Below are 24,498 nucleotides of genomic sequence, written 5' to 3' on the forward strand. Positions count from 1 at the left end.
TCCAGGAGAGGCTACTTTGTGCTAAATCGGCTGAGGAAAAGGAAAGGCAAATTACACACAAGGCCTCCAAATCCTAGTCAACAGTTGCTTGCTTCTTGGTTGAATGGACGTTTTCCATTTGCAATTAACTTGATCTATAAAGAAGGAATAGAGCCAGAGCCAGAAAATGGGAGTTACCCTTATATACACACCCAGTTCTTAAGCTTGCTGAGAATATCTCGGACAATTTCAGACCACTTAAGACCCTCAGGTTGGAGGCTAGTAGAGAGAACCCTGGTAAACCCCCAAATCAGAAAGCTGTAACTCTTAAATTACATCTTGATGAGAGATTTACAGAAATGTCTTCACCAAGTGGAGAGCAAGCTGGTTCCAAGAATTTAATGGTTTTAAGGTTCCCCAGCTCAATACATTCACTATATGCTCACGTCTATTTTACATACAACATAAACCCGGGTGCTGCTTTTGAGTGGTTTGGTGTATTTGAGGGCCCAGACTCCATCTTTTGGTCTTATCAAAACAGGAGAATTTTAGGCATACATAATTTGGGGGATCCAACTTTTTCTGAGGGGAAAAAACATATTTTACCTCCTAATGTTTTTAGGTCCTTCGGAGAGAAGTGAGGTGATAGGTACCAGCAGGGACTTGCTTGAATAGAAAGAAAAAGAGGCCTCATGTGATTCTACCGTCTTCTGGGTAAAGACAGTCTTGGGAGGTAGAGTGAAAGGTAACTGCTTCTGGATGGGATTGGGCTCTGCCCCTGGAAAGCACCAGCTCACCATCCTTTTATGTAATAACTGTCCTTTCTATGGGCCCATCTTGGAGTAATTCTTTAAATGGCTGTCTCTCTTAACATCTTCAGTTTTACATTTTAAAAAATGTTTTTATTTATTTTTTAGAGAGAGAGAGAGACAGAGCACAAGTGGGGGAGGGGCAGAGAGAGAGGGAGACACAGAATCTGAAGCAGGCTCCCAGCTCTGAGCTGACAGCACAGAGCCCAATGTGGGGCTCAACCCCACAAACTGTGAGATCATGACCTGAGCTAAAGCCAGGTGCTTAATCGACTAAGCCACCCAGGTGCCCTTTAACATCCTAAGTTTTAGACATTTACCTAGATGACAAACAAAGATGGAGAAAACATACCAGCCCACCACAAACTCCAGCATATACTGAAGAAGTCAGTCACTAGGTCCACTTTTGAGGTCCACATTGCCCTTTGATAATTTTAAGAAAAGGAGAAGACCCAGCATTGCTATTTGCACTGCATATGGAAACCAGAAAATTGGAGTGTGACCACATCACTTTCAGCAACAGAGACTTTCCATAGTAAGCATCTAACACCTGCTTTCTATATAATGGAACTAAATTCAGATCATAAGTGCCCTGGATTCTTCCTTTGGATACCCAAAGGCATTTTTCTGGGTGGTTAACCTGAAGAACCCACCCATGGGTTTTTTTTCCATGTCCTGTGAAAAGGTGCTGGGCAGGTAGAGCAGGTCTGCAACTTGCTAGTCTAACCACGGGGAAGCAGACAAGCTCCCTGTGGCATACCCAGCTCCACTTCACAGCCATCCACAGGAAGACCTATTGACATCAGATAAGCAGCCACACATGGACACTCACTTTTGGCTTGGCTCTTGGCTTCAGTTGCTCTAACTTCTTAGCAGCAGCCTCAATGGATGCCGCAGCCCCCAGTAATTCTGTTTCCGCAATGACGGTTGGGTCTTCGGGATCCACCCACTCTGTTCCTGGAATCAGTCCAAAGAGGGTCATTCTTGGTAGCTGGGATCGCAGCGCTCTGGCTTCATCTGTTACCAACGGCGTCTGGATTTACGTGCAAGCAAACTCCCTAAGCCTACTGGCCACCCTGTCCTAGGGGATCAACTCTCCAGCTCTCACAGAGAGCAGCTGGACGAAGGGGAGCTCCTAACTGATCCTGTCATTCTAACTCAGTTGCGTGCACAGCCCTACCACAGGAGCAGTCATCAATGATAGTTTCAAAAATCAAGATCTCTTGGTTCAAGGCCAGCTCGAGCCTTACTCTTTTTTTTTTTTTTTCTAAATTTTTTAATGTTTTTTTTTTAATTTATTTCTAGGAGNAGAGAGAGAGACAGCATGAGCAGGGGGGGGTCAGAGAGAGAGAGTCACACAGACTGAAACAGGCTCCAGGCTCTGAGCTGGCAGTCAGCACAGAGCCCGACGCGGGGCTCGAACCCACAAACTGCGAGATCATGATCTAAGCGAAAGTCGGACGCTTAACCGACTAAGCCACCCAGGCGCCCCTCTGACTTCTTTCTTAAAGCTCATGAATGCAAGGAACCATTTGCAGGATACTTGAGACTATGCAGACCACACAGATTTGCTGCTCTCTTCTCTTGGGGACTCATGGAGAACCGCCATTCACCTCAACTCAGACAAAGGGAAACTGGTAAGAAACCCTTTCCCTGGTGAGGTGACCACTTCTCATGTTATCACAATGTACCCAGATGGCATCATTTTCTAAGCATGGAGTGTATTATTTGAATGAAGATATTCTGATGAAGGAAAATGCAGAAAAATATAAATGTCGAAACCCTTAAAAACCCGCTCTAGGTGGATTATACCATTTAAGTGGAAATACTTAATACAAAGATTGGAAAAAAGCCTTGTTTCAAGGGGATATTACTTTGAAATTCCAACTCTATTCTCATTTGCTTAAAAAAAAAAAGCACCCCACTGTATTCCTTCTGATTGTGTTTGCCAAGAAAGGGCCTGTGTTGGCTGTGGGGTTTCTCTGCTCAGTTGGCCGTATCAGCGCTGCCACTAGTGGTGTCCCATGAGATGACACGAGAGAATCCAGCCTACCTTTCATGGCTTCCGCGGCCTGAATGAGCTCAGTCACGGCACCGGCGACACGTTTGGAGAAAGCAGCCAGCTGATGCTTGAGTTCTGGGCTTGGCTTCTGAAGAATCTGCGGATGAAGAATAAGTCAAACATGTAAGAAAGACCGTAGCCATTGTGACAGAAAGTACACTCTTACTGGCGAATAGAGTCGGAGAACCTGGTTTGAAGTTGCAACTCTGTCACCAAGTGACTTCATAAGCTTGGGGGAAAACTTTTAAGGCTCACTGGCCTTCAGTTTCCTGTGAGAAATGAGAAGTTGGGAATTAGGAGTTTGTCTATGGTCCCTCTGGACATACTTCTGTAAGATCGTTAAGTGAGATGAAGTCCTTATTTGTTCTTTATTTGCCCTTTCATTTGTACATAAAACAAATATACGCACGCAAAAATTACACACAGTTTAAGAAAATTCCGAGTGAACATGAAAGCCTGAGGTTACGGGTCAGATGGTACTTGTGACAAAACAAACGCGGGACCAGAAGAGGTATGTGCCTCGGGTGGGGTCTTAGAGACACAGTCTCCAAGAAAGCACAACCAACTGATCAGAAAGCAAGCTCTCCTGGGAGAGCTCCTGAGGATTTCCTTCTGAACTAGCTCAAAGGCTTTTTTAAACTTCTTTTTTGCTTTTTGATGGTGTTAATAAAGGCATTGGATATCCAACCCCCAATTCAATTTATAGGATATCCTATGAGGATTTCTTCTCAAATTCACTCAAGAATGGAAGTAAGAAATGGGATGAGATCTTCACCATAAATTTACATTCTGACTTAAATCATCTTGCTCTTGCCTAATTCTGAAATTCCTCTCCAACATTCTTTTTCTGCATCTCTTTCCCATGCTTCATTCACAGTGCTACTCTTCAGATTTAGAAATGTTCAAACCTTCAGAAGGATAGCACAACTGCTGCCTGTCTCTGGACAATTTTGAAGCCTTGAGCTGGGGACAAACATGGCTTTGGAACTGGACAAACTTGTGTTCACACCTGGCTTCATTTGCACCTGGTTTATGACACTGAGCAGATTACTGAACTCCTCGGAACCTGTTTTCTCATCTGTGAAGGTGGAGCAATGTCTATCCCTCAGGACTGGCATAAAGATCAAATGGAATAACACATCAGAGACACCCTGCACAATGCCTGGAACACAACAGACATTCGTTAAATGTTAATTTCCTTCTTGGTATCCCATACTCTTTCTGAAGAGTCTGGAAAAGATGTCTTTTGGACCCCAGAGCTAAAAGAGAACTGTAAATCTGGTAAAAGAAAAAAAAAAAGAATGAAAAAGAAAATCTGGGGTTGAGGGAGTTAATGGGATTATACCTTGACCAGTCCTGGGCACACCAGTGCACAGAAGACATTATATTATATGCTTGAATTGATTAGTCAAAGGTCTTTGAGCATCATTTTACATGCATCCATCCCCATCCTCCTTCCTCTGGCAATCTTTAAAATTTCTTTTCTATGTGCTACTGTTCTGTGAATTCAGTTATTCTGATCTCATTTTCTCACCCTTGGACTTACACATATCACTATGCAGATACTAAAAACTCAGTACAGGGGCATCTGGCTGGCTCAGTTGGTAGAGCATGTGACTCCTGATTTTAGGGTTGTGGGTTCAAGCCCTGTGTTGGGTGTACAGATTACTTAAAGATAAAATTTTTAGAAAAAAAAAAAAAGAACTAGGTACAGACCTGTGAATGACTAAACAAATAAATGGATGGGTAAAAACAGACCAACATACCATTGGGACAAGCCTTAGCATGATGGCTTCACAGACCAGTTCCAAAACACTAGAATCATGGAGAGGTGGGGGGAAGGGATTAAGTGTCTCACTTTCTAAATACAGCCAAGGGTAGGCAGTTAAGTGTAGGTTCTAGAGTCAATTTACCTATGTAACCCTGGTCTAGTTACTTTTCTTCTCTCTAAGCCTCAGTTTAAGTAAATTGCCTATTAAATAGGCATAGCAACAGTCCTTTAGTTACAGAGTTGTGGTAAGATTGCACAAATTAATATGTAATTTAATATAATACATAACCCTATCAGGGAGATTGATGGAACTGGACTGAAGTACAGGTTGGGCACCAAGGTTTTTAAAAGTGCCCCATGTGATTCTTGTATAGAGCCAAGGCTGTGAATCACTGATCTAGGCTCAAATGCTAGCATTTGACACCATTTAAGTGTAAACGGCTTGTACTATTTTTTTTCCCCCTGAAACAATACATGTTGTAAGCTCACCAAGTGAATAATGGTTATGGCTCAGGGTTTGAAAAGCTAAGTGGTCCATAGCCTTGTTCGTTGGTTAGTTGGTTTATCCATGGTAGTCAATACAATAAGAATAAGCAAAGAATTAAAAGTATGATGAGGAGACTCATGCTAAATAATCAAAAGACTGAATGTTCTCCTCCTAAGATCAAGAATATGGTAAGGATGGTTAGTCTCACTCCCCAACCAATATTGCACTAAGATTCCTGAACAGTGCAATAAGACCAGAAAAATAAGTAAATGGCACAAAGATGGAAAAGGAGAAGTAAAATAATCTTTGTTTATAAACAATGTGAATGTCTATGTAGAAAATTTGGAGGTGTATGTAAAAGATGCTTCTAGAACTACTAAGTGAGTGTAGCAAGGTAATAGGCTATCAGGTCAATATAAAAGCATCAATTATATTTTTAGGCACAAAAGCAATAAAAATTAGGGAATTAAAAAAAAGCAGAATCATTTATAACACCATAAAAATTATGAAATACCTAGTGTTAAATGTGACAACAGGTGTACAAGACATGAAGGCTAAAAGTTATAAACATGGTTGAAGTTATTAGAGGAGACCTAAATAAATGGAGATATATATTTATAGATTAGAACACTCTTGAAATGTCAATTACCTTCAAAATCCCCCACAATCCCAGTCAAAATCCCAACAAGTTTTTTTTTAATATATTGACAAGATGATATGAAATGCAAAGCACATTGAAGAGCTGAAACTATTTTGAAAAAGAACAAAGTTGAAAGTCTTAGACTACCAGATTTTAAGACTCATATAAAGTAGCAGTAATCAAGACATTATGATATTGGTACATGGACAAATAGATCACTGGAGCAGAAAAGAATCCATAACTAGATTCACACATATAGTCAACTGACTGTCATTAAAGGTGCTAGGAGGCCTTTAATTCAATGGGGACAGCATAATCTGTTTCAACAAGTGGTGATGGAATAACTGGATAGCACTATGTAGGAGTATAAATCTTGGCCCTTTCCCCACACCATATGCATGAATTAACTAGAAATAGAGTATAAACCTAAATATAAGAATTAAAACTATACAGAAGCAAACCAAGGAAAATAATCTTTGTGATCTCGTATTTGGTAAGGATTCTTAGAGGACAAAACATAAAAACTTGGCTTGAAAACTTTAAAAATCATAAACTTGGAAATTTATGCATTAGAACTTTAAAAACATTATGCTAATTTAAAGAACCAGTCACAAAAGACAGTAAACTGATTCCATTTATATGAAAAGTCCAGAATGGGCAAATCTGCAGAGGCAGCAAGAGATGATTGTTTGTCTAGGGCTTGGAAATGGGGTGAGGGCAATGGATGACTGCTTAAGGGTATGAGGTTTCTTTTTGGGGTGACGCAAATGTTCTAATATTTTGTGATAGGTGCACAACTCTGTAAACTGAGTAAAAACCAATTAATGTAATGCCTGCAATGGGAAAATTCTGTCATATGCCAATTATATCTCAAAAAGTCGGTTAAAAAAGGCAATCTCGCATGCAAATAAAAGAACAGAGGCTGGTGAGGGGTAGCAGAGCATGCCACCCCCAAATAACCTCTCTGGTATAAGGACTGTTTTGAGCTAATTATTTTGAGAGACACGGGAGAAGCTCTGAAAACAGAGTAGAAGTTACTCTTTTGAAAGAGAAATTTACATGGACAAAGCAAATTTTCATTTGTTAAGAGTGTCTCCCTCTCCCCGCCTGATGAGAAGGTTGACTATCAGGAGAGTATTTATCAGTAGAGAAGGCACAGACTTAAATCTGCATAATCATCTTGCTCTACTGAGTTTTCCTGGTAACCGCCCATCACTGGTCCCAAACAAATCACACACCTTTTTTTTTTTTTTTTCATTGGCCTGAAGATGGCATTTAAGCCAGTGGTTTAGGCCACCTGTGTAGTCACTCATTTGCCCCCTGGATATATGCTATGCATCCATGAGATACACAAGTTAATATATTTGATTTTCTCTTGTTAATCTGTCTTCCTACACAGGGTCTAGGCAAGAACTCAGAAGTGTAGAGAGAAAATTATTTTTCCTTCCCTTACACTGGGATATAATCCTAAAAATAATTTGACAACTTTCGCAAACAAAAACACTGAATTCATCTTATACATTTAATTATTTGAGATATAAGATATATTTTGGTTTTACTTGGATATTTTTTCAAGTTCTATCTGCACTTTTTGTTTCCTTAACTCTCTGCAGCACTGTTATTTTATTTTTTAATAACACGCATTTCCATCACTCTCCAGACATTGTTATGAAAACAAGGCAAACCACTACCTAAGAGAAAGGATTAAAAAAAAATCTCACAATTTGTATCTGGAAAATATAAAAAATTCTCAAAATTCCATAATAAGACAAACCCAGTGAAAAACAGGCAAAACATCTGAACAGGCATTTCATCAAAAAAGACATACAGAAGGCAAACAGGTGCATAAAAAAGATACTTAACAATGTACATTGAAACCACGGTGAGATACCACTGCACACCCCCTGGAATGGCTGAAATTAAAAAGACAGACCCTTTCAAGTGTTGACAAGGGTGTGGAGCAACTGGAACTCTCATATTCTGCTGGAGGCAATGTAAAGTAGTGTAACTACTATACAAAGTGTCCTAAAAATGTCAAAAAAAAAAAAAAGTATACTCTGTAAGTATTTCACATCTAGGTATTTATCAGAGAGAAATGAACAAGTTTAGTCTCAAAGACTTGTATAGAGAATGATCTTGGCAGTTCTGTTTGTAGTGATCAGAATCTGGAAACAACCTACATGTTTCTCTCTTCACCTAATGATGGACACGTATGGCAGATCCATTTGATGGAATACTACTGAGCAATAAAAGGGGACAAATTATTGTTATACATAACAACATAGAGAGAACTGAAAATGTTGATGCTGAGTGAAAGAATCCAAAGAAAAGTATGTGCTACATATTCCATTTACATAAAAGTCTAGAAAGTGCAAACAAATCTGTAACAACAAAAAGACAAGCAGTGGCTTAGAAATTCTGAGGAGTAATGGATACATATGTTATTTTGATTGTGGTGATGCTTTCAAGGATGTATTCAGACATCAGTCCTCAAATTGCACACTTTAAATATCTGCTTATTGTATGTTGGTTACACTTTCCAGTTAAAGCTGGAAAAAAAGTTAGGGGTGTGGTGGGGATATTCACTGACACCATCTAAGTGGAGTGATTCCAGACTTCTCTCTTTAAAAGAAGAGCCTGGAGGGAGAGAGAGAACCACTCCTTCATATACTCTGGCTCAGAGAAATGACAAGCCCTATGGTAAAGTATCCTATTCAGATAAGGCAGGAGGAAAGGAGTTCTATTTTTATTCTGCCATTAAGTCAACATGATTTCTAATAGCAGACGAGAGACAGAACCAAATTAAAGCTCTGCTGGTGGAAGCGAGGGTAATTTTAAGGCTGTCAAAGATCTCACACTGTGTTTCAGCAGCAATACTGAACTGTGGCTGCTGCACAGGCAATGTGGCTGCTTCTTGTACAAACCCTCGAAGATGAGCCAGCAAACAGCCAATGCAGGAGGCCGGCAGTGCCCAAATGGGCACACCTAAAGCTTCAAAAAGCAGCTCCCCGGGCAGCAGGGATGGGGCTCTGCCTAAATTGGATCCCATTATGTGTGGACTGCTAACTGGATTCTCCAAAGGAAAAGATTCTCCAAGCAGGGTTCTTGATTTGGAGTTTCTAAATCCCACAGAATTCAGATGGGCATTTGGGTCTGGGGCCCCTTTTAACATTTTAAGGAACAATGTTGTGTGCATGTGCTGCTGTTTCTCTGATTGTGGTAGTAGGGGACAGGAGATGGACTTTCAGCTCCAAGGGATCTAAGAATGTTAAAATCATGACAGTTATTTGGGCCTAGATAGAGAAAAAAGGAGAGTAGGGTTGATAATGGATAAACAAAATAAGGATCTAAATCAAACGAGACCAAACATTAACAAAGTTAGTTAATTGTAGATGGTGGGCACATGGATGTTGATGTGGTTTTCTATATTTTTAAGCCTTTTCTCAAGTAAAACTGAACTATACAAACTAGCCACAAAAGTTAAGAATCGTTGGCTCTAAGATATTTAAATTGAACAAGGCTAAAGCAGCATCATTTTCTCCACATTTTTATGTGCCTAAATTTAAGGAAAGCAGCGGCTCACTAAAGAAGATCCCTGGCCTCCTTGTACCATCTGAAAGTGACCTCAGTTTACTCCTGTAAATTGCTGGACACTGTCTCCAAACCTTAATTTCTATTTCTGTTTTTGAAAAATTAGACAATTATCTGGCCTTTCTTCAGCTTTCAGGAATTTTACTAGTTCCTTCCATCAGTTAAAACAAGAGGTCAACTTTCTAAGAGATCCAAGGGGACTATCTCCAGATCTCCTGTTACAGTTTTTTTAAGTTTATTTGTATTTTTAAAAATTTTATTTTTGTAAAAATTTTTAAAATTTTTTATTTTTTAAATGATTTATTTATTTCTGAGAGAGAGAGGGAGAGAGAGAGAGAGAGACAGCGTGAGCAGGGGAGGGTCAGAGAGAGAGGGAGACACAGAATCGGAAGCAGGCTCCAGGCTTTGAGCTAGCTGTCAGCACAGAGTCTGACGCGGGGCTCGAACCCACGAACTGTGAGATCACGACCTGAGCCGAAGTTGACGCTTAACTGACTAAGCCACCCAGGCGCCCCTAAAAAAATTTTTTTTTAAGTTTATTTATTTTGAGAGAGGGAGCACAAGCAGGAGAGGGGCAGAGAAAGAGGGAGAGAGAAGAATCCCGAGCAGGCACCATGCTGTCAGCACAGAGTCTGATGTCGGGCTTGATCCCACAAACCATGAGATCATGACCTGAGCCGAAATCAAGAGTTGGGCGCTTAACCAACTGAGCTACCCAGGCACCCCTAGAGGTTTTTCAAGTGTTTATTTATTTATTTTGAGAGACAGAGAGAGAGACTGAGCATGCACACTCGTAAGGCAGAGGGAGAGAGAGAAGGAGGTAGAGAATCCCAAACAGACTCTGCTGCCAGTGTAGAGTCTGACACTGGGCTTGGATTCACAAACCATGAGATCATGACCTGAGCTAAAATCAAGAGTCGGGCACTTAACCAACTGAGCCACCAGGTGCCCCATCTCCTGTTGGAGTTTTAAGTTAACTTCCTTTTCAGAATGGAGATGCGGGAGCCATCCTGTTACTCACGGTCTTCCCATAAAGACCAGAGAATGAAGAGGAGAACAGAATGCAGTGCGTTCATGTGAAAATCTCTAGTTTTCTTAACTATTTCTTTACCCATCACCCTCCAATAGCCAATTTAAAATCTGAAATGAATGCTAGTTTCTCTGTTGTGTGTCTCCATTTTCCTTATGTCTTGCTGGGTTCTCCACCAACGCTGGCCTCAGCAGTTGGCCTCAATCTTGAGGCTCCTGAGCCTCTCACTGGTATATAATATTCCATACTTTGGTCTTGTGTTAGCCCAGATTTCTTCCCAGTCTGCTTTGGAGGAAGAATTAGGGCTAACAATGTGAGAGATGAACTTATTCTCAGCTGCAGGCCCCAAAAAACTACAAATGTCCACGGTGTACATGAAACAATGCCATCCTAGGAGTTGTCCAATTTTCAGTCACAAACTTCTGCTTCTCCTTTATTTATGATAATCCCCAGGGAAGGCTTGCTTTCTTGCTGTATTTTTATTAGATAATAACCTCCAAAGATTATGTCTAACTTTCTAAAGAGACAAACATAAATATGTGAATAAAGGTATGATGCTAATTCACTCATACCTCCCTGAAGTCGGAACCATTAGCGTGCGTCATCAGGAGGCAAAAACATCCTTGTGCAAAAGATGAAGACAAATTCTGCATGTTTTATACCATTTTTAATGCCATTCAGCCTTTCTATTAGTGATTTCATTTTAGCACTAGCGACCTTCACACCATATGCCTCAAAACAGCTCGGGGGAAACAGGACGTTTCTACTTCTACCATGATTCTGGGTCACACTGATGAAGACTGTAGACAGATGAAAAGAAACTCAGATGGCAGGCTTCTAACAGTCACATCAACCATCCAACTTTGGAACACATAAGGTTTAAGAGTCTGGTTTCTCTAACAAATACAAGGAAGAATTCATAACCCATCAGTTAACACAAGCAGCCACAAGGGAAGCACATCGATAGCAAAGTGCAATTGCTCTTGCCTGGGCCCAGAAAAAGAAGGGAGTGGATGCTCCCCTGCTTGCTAAGCTCTGGCCTCCATAGTTAAATCTCCCAAATCCCACATGATATAGGGTTTCCATGCAGCAAGTGCCCTTCTTCCTATCTAGAATAACCTGATGATTATCATTGGGCCCGATGCCTGACATCGTAATGAAGTGGCCATAAAGCTGGGGTCTCTCAATATGGACACTGGGAATGGCTGCTACATCTTCCCTAATGTTCATGGAGGCAACGGATCTTTTGGCCTTTTCTTGGGCAAAGAGGCCAACGTCCACCCACCCCCTGGAGGCCTTGTCTTCTTTGCTCACCCAAACAAGATGGGACACGAGAGAGGCGAGGTCAGAGACAGGGGGGCGGGTAGTCCCTTGGTAGATGCGGCATCTGGTTCCCAGATATTGGCAGAGGCTATAAAGTTGGCTTGAAGCCAGGAAGGGGACCCTGTGAGGGTTCCATTTTTCTTCTCCCCCTTGGAAAAACTTCTCAAGTGCTGGCCCCTGCCCCTCGTCATGAAGGCAGAACTCCTCTCCCAGGTCTAAGCTGTTGTGTTGCTTACAGTAAAACAGGAGACCTTCACCCCATTAAACACCTTAACGGCTGTTGCCTCCTTTTTATCCAGGTTGTGGTGTTGTCAGAGACACAGCTGGAGGTGGACGCCCTGCAGCGACATTCCTCTTATACGGCTCACCAAGAGCAAAGCGGGAAAGCACCAACCTGAGGGCTGAGGGTGCAGGGCCTGGACCACAGGCACTAGGTAAATGATCAGCCCTGCACCGATACAGGCACGGGTACTGAAGACATACATTTGCTCAAGAAATGGAGCTGGGGAGCGGTGCCTGGGTGGCTCAGTCGGTTGGGCATCCGACTTCGGCTCACATCATGATCTTGCACTTTGCGGACTTGAGCCCTGCGTTGAGCTCTCTGCTGACAGCTTGGAGCCTGGAGCCTGTTTTGGATTCTGTGTCCCTCTCTCTGCCCCTCCCCTTCTCATGTTTTGTCTCTGCCTCAAAAACAAACATTAAAAAAAAAAAAAGAAATTGAGCTGGGGAAAGGGGCAAAACGAGGATCCCTCATTGGAATTAATAAGAAAATTCCAGTATCACTTCCCTTCCAATAAATGAATAAGACAAAAAAAAGTGCGAGAGACAGAAAGCCATACAGCAAATGGGGACCCTGTGGGCGGATTTCAATGAAGTGAGAAGCACATGTGAGCTCAGCCCTAAAGCCTGAGGCTCCTGATGTTCTCATGAATTCCTTAAGCTGCTTAACATCTGAGGACACTCAAGTCCAGACAAGACAGTGGTCATGTGGCTATTTATGTGGCAGACCTGGGATCTGAATACAAAGATTCTAAACCTAAGCCTAAAACTGCTTCTGCTGCAACTTCTAATTTTCAGATAGAACAAGGTTCTATGTGACTGAGACTATAATGTTACACCAAGAAAAAAAGGCCTTTTGGAAGTCTTGCTGGCTTCATTCTTATTACCTTGAATTTCCTGCTCAATGTGCTCACAGACTGGACACTTGAACTCTATTCTGACACAGAAAGTTAGTTTGGCTGGAGAGGCTCGTGCTTTGCGAACTCGGACCGGCCAAGATGTTTTCTTGGCCCACATGCAATACGCTGTTTTCTACTCACCAGGGTTCAGGCTTTTGGAACTCAATGCTAGTAACCCCAGACTGCCTACTCTCAGAGAAGATACACTTTCACACGGACCACACTTAACCTGGGTGAAGAATAAAAGTAATGCTCCCTTTAGGGACCTAACATGCTTAACGTCAGGAGGCAAATTAATTTTAAGGTGGCAGAGTAGTGCTGGAAGGAGCACAGGCCTGGAAGTAGCAAGAACTGGGATTCGGTTCCAGGTCTGTCCTAGTAGTGAGGTGACCTTGACCAAGGGGCCAAACTTCTCTGGATCCTTCCTTTGCCCTGCTAGCTTCATGAGGTAGTGCATGGACAAAATGAAAAATCTCAGTGCTCCGCAAACAAAAGGCTTACAGTTTCCTGTGTCCTGTTGGAATTTTTTTTTTTTTTTTTTTTTTTAAAGGTTTGGGAAGGAGCGAACAGTGAGGGAATGTGGGACATCATCAATTCTCTCCTGGGGCTGTGTCTGACTCCTGGACAAATTCTCTCAGGGCTGCCCCAGACCTCCCCATGGCAGCAAATACAGAGACAGACATACAGCAAATACATTTCTTGGTTGCCCAGGGTTTGGCCCTTAGGATCCATAAGGAACCAAAGTTGGTGCAAGCCTGAGGCTACCATGTGGACAGTCCTTGTAGCCATGACTACTGCATCCACCTCCTCTTGTGGCATTTTCCCTATCAGCCTTCTTTCTCAGCTCCATGTGGGCACTCTGGGCTGCAAGGAAGGCCATCAGAGGAAGCGAAGCAGCATTCTCAGTGTGGTCTAAGGTATTCATTCAAGGACTGGATCACAAGAGGCTGGTAGGTCATCTGCAGCACTGGTGAAGTTTCTCCTTGTCATGGAGTCTGGTGTGGCCCTTTCTGGAGCTTTCCCTGTCCTCCCAGGATGGGCTGGGGTCTTCCTAACAGGACCTCCCAACCTCGTTTCAATGGTGGCTTTGCCTGTCCCACCCCCTTGCATGCTATTCCTGCCTCTTTGGTGTAAAAAGAGAGCCTGGCTCTCCTGGATGCTAACTATAGCTTCTTCTAGAGGCTTCTTTCATCTCGATGTGCTGGAGCAGTGTGATGCTGGGCACTTTTTAGCTACGTCCAGCCCCAGCCTCACAAGAGCCAGCACAGTGCTCTAGCAGATAGTTTCCTGAGGAAAGGATGGTCTGCACCTGAATAAGCTCCTCCCCAGTCTTGGCCCGGCCCACGCCCCTCCTTACCACCAAGACATGTTCGAGAAGGTCCAGGTAGCCGAGGGTGCACTCTGTCCCGTACCGCAAGGCTCTCGTGCGCACCTCCTCGCTGACGTCAGGGTGGAAGGATGCTTGCTGGGGAAAGAAGGCAATGTGGGCATCTTCAACAGGAGGAACCAGCTGGTGAGTGGACCAAGCGGTAAGGGGTGGGGGTGTCCCCTGCCCAGCCCTGCCCCAAAGGCGAGACCTTGATTCTGGAATTCCCTTTGCCTTGCCCTCAGCGACCTCCCTGAGAAAGCTTCCCTGACTCGCTGGATAGAGAAGGTGCCCGGCCTCTGCGTTCTCCTGTTAGCCTCACACCTGTCTCCGTGGCAGGTTCTCGCAGGTTCTTTTTCGGTGCCTTGGTGCCAGACAAGAGCACGTGAATCTGGTCCCTCCTCCCTTCCTTTCTCCCTGCCCCCGTACAGTGAAAGGTAAGAAATTCCACATGCACTAAGAAGCCCAGGAAAGGCTCATGATTAGGGCTTACAGCAGGAGATGCGCTTGCTGTCCCAGGGTCTGAGCCCTCTCTGCTCACAGGTTGATCACACTCAGGTCCTCACTCCATGGCCTGCCCACACTGCACTCAGTGTCTCCCAACCAAGGCCCTCTGGCTCCTGGGAAACTTCAGATAGTAAGCTCCCCACAACCCTCAGAGGTGCCATAAATAACAACTCATCTCACATTATACACGGCAAGATAAGCACACAAGGATGTACGGTTAATACAGCATCCTGTGCTGTTTTTTCTTGCACTTGTGACCTGTCGGCTTCATTCAGTCCTAATATATCAGATGACACACCCATTCACAGGGTCACCAGCTTAATTACAGTTAACCATGTTTTTGAATAAACAATACAAAAATGTTAATGTTAACTTGAGAAACCCTATTTTTTTATTTGCTATATCTGGCAACCCTACCCAGCCTTTCTTCCTTCTCCAGCCTAACTCTGGAAAGAACTTGGGGCTTATAAGAACACATTAAAAACTGCAAATAAATCACAAACCAGGACACATATGAATCACACATTAGGATAACAAGTCCAAGTGGTGGTAAATAGTGACTAGCCTTTGTGTTTGTTCAACTCAAGCCTTTCCATGTAGGACTGGGGGGAGCTGGTGGGCGCTCCCCTGACCTGCTCCCCCAACACACCCCAGAAGGAGTAGGGACAATCGGAGTGGCCAGGATGTATCATTTCTGAGCAGTTTTGCCCATCTGAGGACTAATGGGACATGCCTTTAACCACTGGGTCTCCAAGTGTGAGGATGGAGCCCAGGTCTCGCGGAAGGCACAGGCTGGGAAGCTAGCTCTTGTAGGTGGTGTGTCACACCCCCCACTGAGGGTTGTATGGGCAGTGGGGGCAGGGCGTTCTTATCCACTGCTGGCGGCTCTAACTTGGCAGAAGTCTTTGGGAGAGCAACCAGGCACGAATTAAGATGTCATACCATCTGACTAATTCTACTGCTGGGAGACGTGCCTAAGGAAATTACGCAAAGCATAGAAAAAACAGGCATGCCCCAAGATGTTCCTGGCAGTACAGGTGATGCACCTGTTTAAAAATGCAGACAACTGAAATATCTGAAAAGAGGGTAAGATTATATTCAATGACAGAGCATTTGCAGTCATTAAAGAGTCAGTCATAAGGACTCCTAGCAACATAGACCACAACCATACGACATTAGTTGTAATAGCTGATTGTACTGTATATAATGCAGACATATGCACATGTAAGTAAGATAAGAGACAAACACAAGAATTAACTTAGGGTGTAGGCAAGCCCTTGTCGCCACCTGAGCAATGAGTGTAATCCTCCTTTGCTGATAAAATGAGCTGGTATGTAACTTGCTGCACTCCCATTTTTGCCCCGGCTACCCTGCTTGGCCCCAAAGGCCCTCTGCCTGGACACAAGGGTTTCTTCTTGATCCACTGCTTGGCGTCCCTGGCGTTCCACATATTCCTTATTGCACGTCCTTCCTGGCAAACTGCATCACGTCCTTTCTGCAGTAAGTCTGCTAAATAAGTGCTATCCTAACAGAAGCCTCAGGGCTCGGCACTGACACTTGTCATCCAAGCCTGGCTTTGAGGTATGAAGTTCTGGCTGTTATTTTGTCCTGCAGAGTCAGGGTGGCCTGATCTGGGGGCAGAATGACAAGGAGGCAGAGGCTGCACAAATGGCACCTGTCCTTCCCCTCCTCCCCTGAGAACAGGGCTATGTGTGTTAGAAAGAGACTTGAAAATCGAGCTGCCTTCCATTTCCCCCTTAATCTATTTCCCCTTTTCATTTCATGTCTGTAACACAGAGACAAAGCACTTGTCGCTCATCACCCTCAGCGTCCTTAAGTATTGTGGCTGGGAGGCCATGGATAGCAGAAACAGACTGGCCATGAAATTAGAGGACTCGGTTTCAGTTCTAGTTCTGAGAGGAAATAGCTGCGTGATCATGGTCATTCCCCTTAATCTCTGCAAGTCTGTTTCACCATCCATCAGCTTGGGGTGATCCCCGGTGCCCTTCCCATCCAGGGTCCAATGACAACATGAATGCCAGCCTTCCCTGCGTGTACACCGTGGCTGCATTCAGACCCTATCTTACTAGAAAAGTACGATTTTCCGATTGAGGCTGTAACCCCTGTGGAAGTTGTCACTTCTGACAGGGCAGATTCCGTGAAGTACATCTTAACTGCAAATACTTATGGCTTCAGGAGAGTCTAAACTCCCTGGCACAGCACACATGGTCGCCCATGAAAGCGGCCCCACCTCTTTCCAGTCTTCACCTCTCCCAACCAACCCCTCCCCCCCCACACACTGTCTCCCAAGCTTGGTCCTCACGCACCCATTCCTTCAGGCTGGCTGCCTCGCCGTCCTTCTACCCAGTCACCTCTCAGCCACTCTACCTGCTCTGAGGAACCCCTGAGATGCCACCATTGGATCTGGTGCCAGCTTTCCCTGCAACTGACTTCCCCACAAAGAGTGGTCCTGTCTTCTCGGACCCCAAGCTCCAATAGGTGCCTTTTCAACTTCTGTGACTCATCCCCAACCCACACCATCATGGTGGGGGGTTATCAATCAATCACTGAGCAGAAGCCAGAGCCCCTGGAATGCAGCTGTCCCCACAAGGGGGAAGGTCTGGGGTGGGGTGCTCAAGGTTGGTGGGGGTGGGGCTCTTATGGCTAACTTGTTTAAAAGATAAAACAAAACAAAACAAAACAAAGCTTGTAAGGCTCAGGTTCCACGGGCTCCCTCACCAAGGATGGGCTCAGGGCAGCTACCCCATTTGTCTAGCCAAGGATCCCAAGAGTTTCTGCGAGATGGCTGGCACAGATCGTGAAAAAGGCAGTTCCCCAACATTCTGTTTTGTTTCTCTGACTCACTTCCTCACCCAGATATGGCAGAACCTCTCCTGGCACAGAATGCTGGCCTGGAAAGGGGACAGGGAGAAGTGGGATGTGGTTTTTCCTCAGAGGGCGGGGAGCCTCTTCACCTCTGTCAGAGAAGCCATCCTGCCTAATTGGGAAGAACGCAGAGGCAAAGTGGGACGGTGAGTCAGCAGGCTGGCTCTGTCCCCTCTCAGACCCCAAACTACCCTAGAGGGTCATTTCCCACGGGTCCCTCAGCGTGCCTTTCATCACTGGGTTTCAGGTGCTGAGCTGCTCCCTTCTCCACATGGCCGGCGCCTCCCTTTCTCCAGACTCAACCAAACAGTCGTGACTGAGCATTACCCGGCCACCCCAAACCACACCAAGGCCTTTACCTTACAAGCCGTCAGCATATCTGACACGGCTTTCCGGCTCAGGTTGGCGGTGGCAATCACATCCTCCTGTCTGCACGAGTTCCCAGCGGCCACGGCTTTGGCTGTTGCCATGGTGATGCCTTTCGTCATCCTTATCGATTCTTCAGGTGATGATGTCTTTTCAGGTACCTCTTTTGACTGGAACACCTGGAAGTTAGAAACATGACAGGTGAAAAAAAAAAAAAAAAAGGAAAGAGAAAAGGAAAGGACAAAAATAACTGATTCCTCTCGGACCAGGATGCCGCTCACGGTCTGAAAACTGAGCCAGCAATAGGAAAAGACCATCAAATGGCAGGAAATTAGAAATTTGATTTGAGTAATATTATTCTTGCTTCCAAGATTCTAGCCCGGGTAAGCCTTGCACACCTGTACTCAGCCTTCAAGGGAACAACACGGTGAGGGAGACAGGTCTACGGCATTAAACCATTCGCCTGCGGAAATAGAACCTTGATCTGTGGAAGCTCGCCCGGGGGAAGGTGGTTGTGTGGCTCCCAGGTCTTGTCCCCTCCCTGCCGGGGCTTCGGCAGCTCCCAGAAACTCTGCGGTTCTAATGCTGGTTCCCGGTCAGGACTGGCCTGGATGTTTCCCTGCAGGCTCCCCTCCCTCTCTCTAAGAGGGTGTGGGGCTGGGGGAAATGAAGCATTCAGTTTCTTCTATTCTTAGCTTGTCTTACAAATATAACTGCATTAATTGTGTGGAGGCGTTCGTGCCGAGTGCGCCACAGTGACACTGTGAATTATTTAAAACTATACACGTGCACGCGCTTGCGCGCGCGCACACACACATACACACACACACCCCTTTAGAGAAGCTGAAATAAATTAACCATGGTGAATGAATATCCCACTTTAAAATTCCACCTGTCAGTCAAGCCAGCCATTTCTGCTTTAGGCCCATCTGTCTTGTCTCTCTAACATGAGTGATGGGAGCCAGGGGCTGTATGTTGAATGCGCATCTATTCCTGCACAGGAGGGAGGACCCCCAAACCAGTTGAGGTTGCTATGTCCTCAGCCCTAGGTGACCACCTTCCAGCCAGGCAGTCTTCCCTGAGGCAAAGGGGAGAAGCTGGCCAGCATCCTTGCCAGGTGTTAACCAGCATCAAACATCACCACCTCCCTAAAAATGAGCAGCCGCAATCAAGCTGCCCAGGACCATGCCGGAATGCTAAAGGGGGATGAGTACCATGCGTATGGAGCCCTTTGCAGTAACGTGGCCCTTGCACACACTCCTTTGGAAACTTCCCATGTCAGTGGAGACACACAACCTGTGTCACTCCTAAGCCAGGTTGGCATACTTCGGTTGACTGTGTGCCACATCCCAGGAAAGCTCCAAATTTCCAATCTCTTTTATTGCCACCATTAGCTCCGCCCACACCTATCAGAACGAAGGCCTGGACTTTTGGTAGGAAACATACAGCTCACAGAGGCAGGTGAGCATCAGGAAGCAGTGCTTAACGACACCACCTGCAATTTTCAATGTCTTCTTTGTGCGAGAACGGAGTGTGACACCGCCCGAGACTGGCTTCATTAAAAACAGGACAAGAGAACCCAAGGCTCAATCACCAACAAAACCCCACAGGATTGCTGCCTTCTACTGCCGATCCACGGGGGCCTTCAGCCCTCCCCGATGACTCTCTAAAGATGCAGAGTCACTGGCAGCAAAATCAAGTCCCCTGCTCCCGCTCCAAAAGAAACTGAGTCTCTGATCATATCTCCTGTTAGGAAGAAATCTCCGTTTGAAACCACTCGTTTTCAGCCTGGTTCTATTTCTAGGGATTAGGATGAGTCAATCCACAGCTGTGACACGATCAAAAGGCCAGGAGAGAATATCCATATCACAGCAACACCGGGAACCCTCACTCCACAATGGGGGAACATGGCCAGAAAGAACACGCGGTCAATTTCTCCAAAATCAGAAGGACCGCAAACAGAAGGAGGTTGAATTTTAAAGGCAAGTATCTCAGGTAAAGGCGCTGAGGTTTTTCTAATAGGGAACCTCACACTCTAAATCCGCATGTGTGCAGCCATGTGAGCTGATGGCCCTGGGAATCAGGAGGCGCTGTGCGTGCCTACACGTTGTACACACCATTTAAGCCCAAGGTGAGAGGGAACAGCCATGCTGAGTTCTCCCTTTGCCAGGAATCTTCTGCAATGCTTTAGTTTCAACTCCAGTTTTTGTGGAACTCAACCTGAACAGTCCTAAGTGATACATTATAATTGATTTCTTAATTACAAATCGAACGTTAACAAACGGTCAGTTACGCATGGGGCCCCAATCCTACAAAGCTGCAGCAGGCAGGTGAGGGGGACTCCCGAGCTCAGGTGCTCCAGGTAAAAACCTCTTCCGCTCTGCACCACAGAGAAGTCTGTTTGAGGCTCAACTCTTGCACATGGTTCCCCGAGGGAGGTGCCTGTTGGCTCCTTACCGTGAGCTCCTGTTTCATGTACTCGATCGTGGCCTCGAGTGCCCGTGTGCCCCGGGTGGCCTCATCCTCCACGGCCTTCACAGTCTTGAGGAGGGAGGTGACATTGGTCACCATCACCTGCATAGGAAGGAGAGGCCGAGAGAAAATGAGGAGAACAATGAGGTCCACCCCCTGCTTTTACTTCTGGATCTGATGCCACGAGATAAAATGCTGCTGAGTGAGGAAGGGGCTCAGATGCATATGTTCCCATTATTCCTGTGTATGCATCTCTCACCATGCACTCCCCCTCCACACCTGCCCCGGCACGGGGCCCTGCTCTACCTTGGCGGCACCCTTGAGCTGGTACATGGAGGGGTCATCAGCAGGCTTGCTGGCGGCTCCCTTGGTGGCACCAATCAGATCTGAAAGGGCCTTGGCCACATCTTTGATGGCATTGATCAACACCACCTGAAAGAAAGCAGATGTCCAGGTGAGCAGCCCTGGTGGTCACCTGCTGGCAAGACCAAGTGCGCACAGCCCGAGGGCCAGGTGTGGGCGTCCGGGAGGCAGGTCTCTATCTCGGCAGCACTACAGCCTGCAGCAAGGAGCCACCCCTGAAGATGCTGATGCAGGAGTCTCCCCCCAAGGGAGGCTGACGCGGAGCCGGAAGGCAGACCCCATGCACACTCACCATGTTCGTACACCTCTTGGCTGGCCGTTGTGATGCCAAGCTGCCTAGGAAAGGATGTGAGCAGCTAGGCAGACACCTGAGAGGCAACATGACTCACCTGCACCCTGAGCCGGTAACCCAAAACACGGAGAACAAGATGTGAGCCTCACACCCCGGCCTGCAAGGCCTCCGAGGCATCCTGCCTGCATCTCCCGCTTTGGTTCGCAGGATTCTATGACTCACTCAACATACGGGCATACGGGTCTTTCTTCCCCAGTGCAAATCCCAGTCGTTCCTACTTCAGGGCCTCTGCTCTTGCTCTTCTCATTACTGATGTCTCAGCTCACATGTCAGGTTCTTAGAGAACTTTCCTGACCACCCCCACCTCTGACCCCTATCTGAAATTCCATCAGCGTGTCCTTATATATAGGGCGTATCAGTACATGGAATTGCCTTCTCCCCCCACTTGGATGTGAGCTCCAGGTGGGCCAGCCTGGACTTCTGTCTGTTGTGTTTTGCACTCAGAACAGGGCCCGGCATGTAGTAGGCACTCAGCCAAATGACTGAACGGACAGGTGCACACCCTCACTACACAGGACACCATGTGGTATCTTCACTCTAGTGATGGAACAGAGATCACAGGCCACCCCTACAGTGGGTGTGTGTTGGACCTGGGATCCGAAGCACCAGCCATACTTGAGGAAGACATGACATCCCATGCGTAATGTCTAAGTCTTTGCGGCAACTGCACCTGTAACAGCAACATCTTCACTTTGCAGAGGGCGGGGCTTGAGGTGCTGAGCATGTGTGCCCCCCACCACCTCACTTAATCTCACCACTGCTGTATCATGTGAGGCCCACGGGGCTCCTGTCCACACTGGCAGGGCCTGGGAGTGGCAGGGCTGGGATTCAGACTCTAATCAGCGTGATCTGAAGAGTCGTGGTCTTACACTTCGCAGTGGATTATGCTCTAGGGCTCTGGCCCCTCATATACAAATGGCATTAGTGGTGCCAGACGCATCTCACTGCATTGCTGTGAGGGTGACCACATAACATATGTGAGGACACAGCAGAAACCCTAGTGGCCTTGTTGCTCCTGGCTGATGGGTGCGGACCTCACTCATACTGATTTGGGCAATCACAGTAGGGAGGGGCAGCCAGGAGAGAACGAGGGACAGCAAGCAAAGGCTGCTATCAGCACCCAGCAGGCACTGTCCCATCCCTGGTCACTGAGCCTCTGACGGGCGACTAGGCACATTTCTGTGAAAGGCTATTTTCCACGAGAGGTCTTGTTAGAGGTTGGGGCTCTGAGATATCTCCTAGACCATTTGAGAGTCAAGACTAAACAATTTGATACATGTTCCCATGTTTGAAGACTTAAATCCTCCCCAGTCTGTTCACTCTTCCCAAGGCTAAGCCAGGCTTGTAGAGTGTGAATTCCAACCCTACTGAGCAATTTTAGGCTTTCTTTCCTCCAACGGGGGTAAGAGCAATACCACAGGCAGGCATTCCTGGGAATGCTTCAAATTCCAGGGGGCAGCCGATCCGAGCAGATGTTATCAGAGAGAGACCCAGCAGGAGGAGTAAAATGGCCCCACGTGGAAGGTTTCCTCACGGAGCTCTGCTCCACTGGAGGATGCTGGGCAGGGAAGGGTCGCAGCCACATGCAAGCAAGCTGGCAGCCTTGTGTGAAGCACAACAGTGGCTGTCGTCAACAGGGGCACTGGATAATAGGAGGCTTCCAATCCAGTTTTGTCCACATGGGCCAAATAGATGAGCTGAGTGTGGCTTAAACAGTGAAAACTGAGGTGTTTGCCATCTATTGGTGCTGTGACAGAGAGAGCAGAGGGGCCCAAGCCTGCCTTGGGAATGGGTAGAGTCCGTCACTGGTGGCCCTAGTGGTCTCTTAGCTCCATAACAGCTAAATAGACATTTGCTGAGTATCCACTGTGTGCCGGAGCTGTACTGGGTGTCCAAGGCTAATAAACTGTGGGTGCTGTCCCTGAGGAGCTGGTGGCCAGGCTGAGGATGAAGGAGCAGGCAGACGTTGCTAAATGCAAACGGTTGCAGGAGCACAGAGCCCTTCCCTACTCAGAGCTCGTCTCTCCCCTCACCTTCAGAGTCAGACTTCTCAAGTGGCATCCATACAAGCTGGCTTCCTTTCCTTCCCTCATCGGGCTACTCCACACGAAGAGTCCTTGTTGAGGTGGCCACTGCCCTCCACTGCACGAGGACCAGTGGCAGGCTTTCAGGCCTTCATATTCTTGACAACTCAGCTGTGTCTCCGGTGGGATGACACGCGCCGGCTCTTAACATCAGGACCCCCTGGCTTTCCTCCTATCAGCTGCTGCTGCTCCTCAATCTCCCCAGGCATCCTGTTCTCCTTACTGTGGTCTTAAATGGTGGCTTCCTCAGCTCTGCCTTGAACGCCCCTATTTCTCTCACCTCGTGCTCTTCCTCTCCTGTGGCTGCAGCCACTGTGTGTATGGCCACAACCCCTGAATCCACATGCCCTTCCCTGTGCAGGCTTGCGCCCCTCTCTAGTTCTACCGCCATGCATGTCTAGCACTGCCCCATGCTGAACTCACCTTTGTCTCTCCACCCATGCTGGCTGTCCCTTCAGGGAGCCACCATCCACTCACTCATCTCGCCTGCAAAGCAGAGTTCTTTCGGCCCTTCCCTCTCGCTTATATCCAAGGGCTCACTGTGCTCAGTCACTCACCAGTCATCTGTACCCCCGCGGCCACCATCAGTCTATGCCACTGTCCTGCCTGGATAAACGCCTCCTAGCAGGCCCCAAACCACGGACATACCCACGCACCTACTATTTACTCCAAAGTTCCTACTTTGCCCTTGGCCTCTTCTGAGGTTTGCTGCAGTGTTTACACAAACATGAGGGTAACTGACCCACCCCCCACAGGCCACCCATACCTGTGTCTCGGGGTCATCAGAGCCCAGGCTGGCGGCCCCCAGCTTGACCACCTCGGCGAGCTGGGTGATGGTGGCTGCTGATGACTGGGCTGCCTGGGCCAGCTTGTCTGGCGTGGATGCAGCCCCTGACACCAGCAGTTTCGTGTCTTCCACCAAGGCCTTGGCTGTCTTCAGAATGTTCTCCCTGAGAAAGTGGGGAGGGCAGAGGAGAGGGGGGCAGACAAAGGGCAAAGTTTGGCTACTAGCAGTTAGGAAGCAAAGAAACCCTTCATACGGGGCTTTTTCCTAAAGGGCTTGGAAAAAGAGAGGTGATGTGTTTCCCTCCCCCATCAGGGGTACTCATTTTCTCTGTAGGAAAATTGGGAGAGGAGTATCCACACCGTTGATAAATAGTAAACTTCAATGAAAGATTCGGGATCACCAGTTGGGCCCCCAACCCTGTAGCTCACTGAGAGGTGAGCTGGGT

The 24,498-nt window shown here is 46.5% G+C and overlaps 1 protein-coding gene across 2 annotated transcripts in view; it reads right to left on the reverse strand.

The window, feature by feature from the left end:
• TLN2 (talin 2) overlaps window positions 1-24,498 on the reverse strand; it is a 440,503-nt gene that overhangs the window by 18,204 nt on the left and 397,801 nt on the right. For both annotated transcript variants that reach the window (XM_039218977.1, XM_039218971.1), the window contains exons 48-54: window positions 24,033-24,216; window positions 20,774-20,899; window positions 20,453-20,569; window positions 17,989-18,174; window positions 14,228-14,335; window positions 2,842-2,947; window positions 1,621-1,745 (exon numbers count right to left, since the gene is read on the reverse strand). In XM_039218977.1, the coding sequence (XP_039074908.1) occupies window positions 1,621-1,745; window positions 2,842-2,947; window positions 14,228-14,335; window positions 17,989-18,174; window positions 20,453-20,569; window positions 20,774-20,899; window positions 24,033-24,216 (952 nt within the window). The remainder of the gene's footprint in view (window positions 1-1,620; window positions 1,746-2,841; window positions 2,948-14,227; window positions 14,336-17,988; window positions 18,175-20,452; window positions 20,570-20,773; window positions 20,900-24,032; window positions 24,217-24,498) is intronic.

The sequence above is a fragment of the Hyaena hyaena genome, unplaced genomic scaffold (assembly GCF_003009895.1).
Source record: "Hyaena hyaena isolate Hyena2069 unplaced genomic scaffold, ASM300989v1 scaffold_15, whole genome shotgun sequence".
In the NCBI taxonomy this organism is placed as follows: Eukaryota; Metazoa; Chordata; class Mammalia; order Carnivora; family Hyaenidae; genus Hyaena; species Hyaena hyaena.